Source organism: Cucurbita pepo, unplaced genomic scaffold (assembly GCF_002806865.2).
Source record: "Cucurbita pepo subsp. pepo cultivar mu-cu-16 unplaced genomic scaffold, ASM280686v2 Cp4.1_scaffold000258, whole genome shotgun sequence".
In the NCBI taxonomy this organism is placed as follows: domain Eukaryota; kingdom Viridiplantae; phylum Streptophyta; class Magnoliopsida; order Cucurbitales; family Cucurbitaceae; genus Cucurbita; species Cucurbita pepo.
The window spans coordinates 7103-14839 of NW_019646506.1; the positions used below are offsets into that span (position 1 = coordinate 7103).

Sequence of the window (7737 nt, forward strand, 5' to 3'; positions counted from 1 at the left end):
TGACAATTCAATTTCACTCGTAGGTTAGTGGAAGATGGTGATGTGTTTGGAGAAGATAGAGGGTGCAAAGAATCCACAAACATGTTGACAAAATGTGTTGATGTTGGAATATTGAGGTTGTGCAAAGCATCAATTGGTATGGTGCCATGAAGATGCTCATGGTCGTTTGAGAATGAAATTCTTGGTTGACTAGATCCGTCTCCAAGTGGGAGAATTGTTAGGCTATCGAGCCTAATGCTTATTTATAGCTTAGTCAACGGTTATACATAGTAAAACTATATTTAGTAAATGACATATAAAGTAAATTGTAATTTATAGTAAATAACTATGTACAAGCTATATATGGTAGATAGTTATATATAGTAGATGGTTATATCTGGTAAAACTATATATAGTAAGCTAAACCATATATATATCCCTCGGACAGAGCTTTGAAAATGTACTTTCTATATTCTCTGTATTCTCTCTTACTGTATATACTTGGACTCGTCAATACAAATCATTTAGCTAATATTCTCCTTGCATTTTCTCTATCTTGTTCTTTGTATTCATCTAGATCGAGTGTGTGCGTTGTTGTGTGATCCTAACAGACATATATGGTAGATATTTGGAAAGATTTGATAGAGATATATTTGTTAGATATATCTTGTAGGATTAAATCTTTGGAAGCTATATTTAGTAAATTGAAACCATATATATACCTCACTAGGCGGTGCTCTCAAAATGTACTTTTCTTCCTTCTCTGTATTCTATCTTGTTGTACATATTTGAAGTCATCAAAAATAAAACTTTTAGCCAATATTCCTCCTTGTATTTTTTCCCTCATGTTCTTTGTGTTCATCTTGTTCGATTGTGTGCGTTGTTGAGCAATCCTAACAATTGGTATTAGAGCTAACAACTGATATCGATCCTAACAGTTTGTTTACATCTATATTACTTCAAGTTCACAGAACTTCCCCAACACCGCCGTTATGGTCACTAGCGTTGGAAATTTTTCTGATCAACGCGGTATCATTTTGGGACTTCTCAAGGGTTTCGTTGGCCTCCATGGGGCCATCCTAACTCAAATTAATTTAGCAATTTACGGCAACCAAAATTCTATCGATCTTCTCTTCCTTCTTTCATGGCTACCCTCCATTGTATGTTTCTTTTGTTTTCTTCCAATTCAGACAATCAAAGCTCGGAAGCATCCACAGGAGCTCAAAGTGTTCTACCACTTGCTTTACGTATCCATAGCAATAGCGGTGTTCCTCTTGTTTCTCACCATAACCCAAAGAAACATTGCTTTCTCTCAGGCTGGCTATGTTATCTGCGACTAAGTGTGAGGAAATCGTTGACGGAGGAAAAAGCCGAAGAAATTGTTGGGAGAAGAAAATAACGGAAGAATAAAGAGAGAGACAATATTTGCGTTGAAGACCCAATATCTGTTTGTCGTTCAATTGTCATATTTAAATAACAGTATATCCTAAAAATAGAAAAAAAAAATGGCAACTGAATTAAAGCCCTCCCACACGTGGCTATTCCACTCTTAATTTGTGTGGCTTTAACTAAGAAATAGGGATCACTCGAACAAAAAAAGATAGGAATGGCTTAACTTAGGGATTTATCTAATAGGCTATGTTGGTGACGACGCAGTCATCGTCATCTTAATCTGTTTACCCCTTCTGATAGCTATTAAAGAAGAATTTTTCCTCTTCAAACTTGATAAACAAACCATGAGTCCATCTGTTGCTACTCAAATTAATTGTGAGCAACTCGAGAAAATTTCAAAAATTTCTTTGCCCAGTGTCTCAATATGTACCCCAAACAGGAGAAGATTTCAGCGTCTTGCAAGCTCTTCTAACCAAAGATTTGGCTCTTATTTTTATAGCAACGGTTTCTGCATGTGGGTCGTCCATTGCAGCCATTGACAATCTTGAGCAGATCGCCGACTCACTTAAATATCCAACTCATTCCATATGTATTCTAGTTTCATGGATTTCCATAATAAATTTCTTTGGTCGGGTCTTCTCTGCTTTCATCTCTGAAATCCTTATAACCAAATACATTTACCTCGCCCTTTCATGTTCGGTCTTACCCAACTTTTCACCTGCACCTGCTTGCTCTCCATCGCCTTCCCTTTTATAAATTCAGTCTATGTAGGTTCATTGATCATTGGGTTTGGCCTTGGAGCCCAAACTCCATTGATATTGGCCATAATCTCTGATCTCTTTGGCCTCAAACATTACTCGACACTGCTCAACTGTGGGCAACTGGCAGTCCCACTTGGATCATATATAATGAACATGGAAGTAGTAGGGAAGTTTTACGATGCTGAAGCCACTAAAATAATGTGAAGAACGGGAAGAGTCTAACTTGCATTGGAACTCATTGCTTTAGTGAATCGTTCATGATTTTGGCTGCAGGGACTTCGTTTGGAGCGATGACTTCGTTTGTGCTGGGTTATGGAACTCGAGACTTCTACAAAGGCGATATATATAAAAAATACAGAGATGACATGAGGGTTACGCAGTCGAACGTGGAATTATATTCTTCTGGTGGGGAAAAAAAAATGATGATGGAAGTAAATAAGAGAAATTGCACAACAAAAACATACCTACTTTAGGGCATTCTTTTTTCCTTTTAACTTTTTAATTTTGTGTGTATATGTTTTATCCTTTTTAAAAGATGGCTTGAAAACGTGACAATTTATTAATATTATCAAGGACAGTTACATGACTAGTAAAACAAATTGTGTATATTGAAGAATGGAATTTGAAATTTAAGATTTTTAAAATATTAGGAGTTTATATATATAGAATATCTAACTGTCTTTTATTTCATACACTGACATATTTTATATTTGATATGTCGACATATTTCATATTTGATATGTCAACAATAACAATATCTATAATGACTCTCTTTTGAGATATCCAAAGTCACTTGGAATAAAAATGGACATTAATTTCTATAATTTAAATAAAAATGGAGTTTATCAAATAGAAATTTAGTTATTTCCTTTCTAATTTCTTACTTGGTCCTTTTATCTTCTAAAATAGTATAAATAATAAATAACTCGGAAAGAAAAAAGAAACGTTTTTTTTTTTTTTTTTTTTTTTGAGTGATAGTGAAAAAGTTGACAAAGTCACCCATATGACCACTCGACACAATTGTACATGAGATTTTCATATACAGCTCCTCGTTCAATTCTTTCGAAGTCGTTGGATCCATTTTCTTGTTCGTGAATCTCCTCCCCCTTTCCATTCCATCCCGAAGAGTGACCGACTTCATGTGAGTAGAACTTCATCTACAACATATTCGACCATTTTCTTGACTAGAGAACAATCTCAACAAAGTAATCACTAATCTATAAGTACAACATATTTTTTTTAAAAGGACATAACATTAATTTTTGTTTTGAACATAAAAATAAAATAGAAAATTTATAATGGTTAATTTCTTATATTTATATATATATATAAAATGTAAGTATCGTAAAAATTTCGGATAACCTATTACTCACAATGATAAAATGTGATGTCAATGATGTCAAATATCCTCACAAAATTTTCATGTTATAACTCGAACCCAACAAAAGAAAAAAAAAAATTAGAAGAACCCATGGAAAGAAATCTACGGAAGATTAAAAGAGGAGAAATTTAGAGAAAATTCATAGAATACTCTATTTAAGAAAGTTGATGAGTATTTTTTGAAACTTAATATTAACGATTTTAAAAAAATTTAAATGCTTTTTTTTTAATATATATATTCTTATTAATTTAGCCATATAATATAGGTATACAATTGATATTTTGAATATAAAGTAGATACTGATGTATCAATAGTGCATACGAGTAATATATCAGTAATATATCGACACTCATTCAAAAATGCAATTTTAGCATAACATTGATGTACCATAGTCCATCAAACAGTCACTTATCCAAAATTTATTTCAAGTATAAGACATTAGTGTATAAATAATATATCTCTATTATTAATGTACTCATGATTGATATGTTCTCTATTTCGTGCTCTTCATTTAGATCTAATCTTTATATCGAATATATGAGTAAGTGGGATTCTAACATTTTCTTGTTTGATTAACTAACAAATGGTTAGCTGTAGTTGTTGTGATATCATTGGTTAGGAAGTTTTGACTTCGTTACAACTTGAACGACACCAACTTTAAATTATACAGATGTCAGATGAGACAGGTATTTGTTACACAAACTGAAGAACTGAATTCCTTTTATTAACCCACCAAATTAAACACAATTCTCACTTCCAATCTTCTCCGCAGCTCTCCTCTTCCATTACCAACCATTCTTTGTAGCAATGGCCGACAACTCTTTACCAGAAAGCTGGCGTTTTATCAAACAAGTCGTCGAAGGACGATGGTTTGCGGTATTCGCCTCCTTTCTAATCATGATCGGAGCTGGTTCAACCTACATTTTCGGAACATACTCAAAAGCGATAAAGTCGCAATTCGATTACAATCAAACACAAATCAACACATTAGGATTTGCCAAAGATCTCGGCTCAAACTTCGGAGTTTTCGCTGGCCTTCTCGGCGAAGTTGCTCCACCGTGGGTTCTATTCCTCGTCGGCTCAGCTCTCAACTTCTGGAGCTACTTTATGATTTGGCTCTCCATCACCGGCCGTATCGCCAAGCCCCCGTTTTGGGAAATGTTCCTTTTCATCTGCGTAGCTGCGAATTCACAAAATTTCGCCAACACCGCCATTTTGGTCACGAGCGTTCGAAACTTCCCGGACCGACGAGGCATCATTCTCGGGCTTCTCAAGGGTTTCGTTGGGTTCGGAGGTGCTATTTTGACTCAATTCTATTTAGCTCTTTACGGCCATGATAACCCAACCAATTTGGTGCTTCTTCTCTCTTGGCTACCAACCGTTGTGTCTATGTTGTTTTTTCTCTCAATTCGACCAATCAAAGTCCGTAAACATCCAGATGAGCTTAGAGTTCTTTACCATTTGCTTTATGTGTCCATAATTTTGGCGCTGTTTCTTTTATTCTTAACCATAACCCAAAAACAAACAGTGTTTACTCAAGAAGCTTACATGAGCGGCGCCACCGTCATCATCGGCTTATTGCTTATCCCTCTTTTGATAGCCATTAGAGAAGAGTTCATGCTCTTCAAACTCAACAAACAAACCCTAAATAACAATCCTACCGTCCCCATTTTAATGCCGGAGCACGAGCCTTCCCCCAAAGCCCCGCCCACAATACAGCAAATTCCCGAAGCTTCAACCTCGTGTTTCTCAATGGCATTCAAAAAGCCACAAAGAGGTGAAGATTTCACCATTTTACAAGCTTTATTCAGCAAAGACATGGCGCTTGTTTTCATAGCCACACTTACTGCCTGTGGCGCATCAATTGCAGCAATTGATAACTTAGGTCAAGTTGGTGAATCACTTGGCTATCCATCTCAATCAATAAGCATATTCGTTTCATGGGTTTCGATATTCAATTTCTTCGGTCGGGTCTTCTCCGGTTTCATCTCGGAAGCGCTTATGACCAAATACAAATTACCCCGTCCTCTCATGTTCGCTTTTTCCCATCTTTTAACTTGCATTGGCATTCTCTTTATTGCCTTCCCATATAAGGGTTCCGTTTACGCAGCGTCCTTGATCATTGGGTTCGGATTTGGAGCGCAAGTTCCAATGGTGTTCGCCATAATCTCGGAACTCTTCGGCCTCAAATATTACTCGACAATCTTCAATTGTGGGCAATTGGCTGTCCCAATTGGATCTTACATACTGAACGTTGATGTAATTGGGAAGTTGTATGACATTGAAGCAGCAAAGCTTGGTGGGGTTAAGAATGGGAAGGGGCTAACTTGCACGGGCACTCCTTGCTTTAGTGGGTCTTTCTTGATTTTGGCTGTGGTGGTATTGTTCGGAGCAGTGGTTTCGCTTGTGTTGGCTTATAGGACTCAAGACTTTTACAAAGGCGACGTTTATAACAAGTATAGAGAGGACATGTGGATTCCTCAATCGGATATGGAATTCTATTGTATAGATGACAGGAAGAAAGATGGTAACAATTTACCACGGATGGATATGCCGCCCAAATATAATTTTCTCAAGCTTTAATGTAGTTGGTGTGTCGCCAAATCTTGTCAAGTATTGTATTCTTTGCCTTAAACATTTCGTTTAGGCACATAATTGAAATTGATATCTAAATTTCAAGCTAAAAATTTCTATATGATCATATCAACCAAGGTTGTCAAATAGCTTTGGATATGGGTCTCATGCCATTGGGGACGAAACTCTATTCGTGTTTGTAATTTGCTATTTTTTTATGGTAAGGGGCATAATTCTCTATTCTCTTTCTTAAGTTATTTGTTTTTGTTGAAATCTCTACCTAGGCGATCTTTATATACGCCTTTTGCAACATTCTCCATGTACCAAAGTATTAAATAATGAATTTGCCGAATACATATACTATCGTTATGGTGATTCATGAGTAATCTAATACATGTATCTCCCAAATGAATCTAAGTCTAAGATGTATCCAATGAACTTCTGGTTGAGCACAACTTTTTGTGGAAAACACTCGGCACTCTTTATTAATACCATAAAGATGAAAATGAATGTACCAATGTATAGTGATGAGTAAGTAGTTTCAAATGAAAATGACAAAAGAAGCTTGATAGACAACAATATCTTATAGTATGCTATAAATTAAAAGTGGTAGTGTCGAAAGAAAGTTTTGTCACTACGACGTATGTAAATATGAAATTAAAGTATAGGTAGGATATATATATTGAGTTTGAATGTCATTTTTTAATGTATTGAGGTGTATTGAGTTTGAATGTCATTTTTTAATGTATTGAGATGTATTGAGTTTGAATGTCATTTTTGTATTTGTTGAGTGACATTTGGGAGGAACTTTGTTGAGAGACTTTGTAGTGGGAGAGGGTGAGATATACACTTTGTACACACTTTGATTATTGAGATTTGTTACTACTCCTTGATATAGGGGAATTTTTTCCCTCAGAACAACGTAAATTTTTGCGTCTCTTTGTTTAATTTCTGTTTGTGGGCGTGTGAGTGCGATCGATCTTGCTTTCGCTTCCGTTACAACAATTAGTATTAGAGCATTTTGATTGTGGTTTTTGGGTATTCTCAAAGATTTAACTTTATTGACCACGAGACATGCTTACACTCACCATCAATTGTCGAAGACAAGTTTCTCATTGCAAATATGCTTATTTTCTTTGAAATACTTTTCAAGAACTTGCACATGGTTGATTCATTGAAAATGAAGATGCACATTATTGTTGGTATAGATAGTAACTTTAGATTGTTTTAAGTTTTTTAAAAATTCTATTTTTAAAATTCCTCTCATGTATTTATATACTTCTCATTTATTTCCAGAACACAAAAGGTGGAAACCAACCTCAAAGTAGATGGGTCTATTTAGCATAGGTTTTGTCATATATAATTTTTAGTTCTTGGTCGTGTTAATGAAAAAAATTACGTCTTTTATGAAATTATATTGTTGTGAAGTAGAAAGAAATAGAATGTTTGAGGGATGAAAATGAATGTATGACACCTGAAACTACAAATGATGTTATGGAAGGAGTGAGTTGTTGTTTGGGGTTTATTTATTTTTATCCATCTTGTCCAAGTTCACCGGAAAAGCTCATTGTTGACAGGGTGTAGGAGAGGAAGTTGCTGTTTGTTTCAGCTTGCAAAACAATTTTCCATCATTAAACTCTGCCTTTGTTA

At 35.3% G+C, this 7737-nt stretch overlaps 1 protein-coding gene across 1 annotated transcript; it reads left to right on the forward strand.

Moving 5' to 3' along the window:
* Positions 1 to 4320: 4320 nt before the first annotated feature.
* Positions 4321 to 6096, forward strand: LOC111784657. Its single transcript, XM_023665291.1, has one exon. It carries the CDS (start codon positions 4321 to 4323, stop codon positions 6094 to 6096), a length of 1776 nt encoding a protein of 591 aa, XP_023521059.1.
* The last annotated feature ends 1641 nt before the right edge of the window (positions 6097 to 7737 follow it).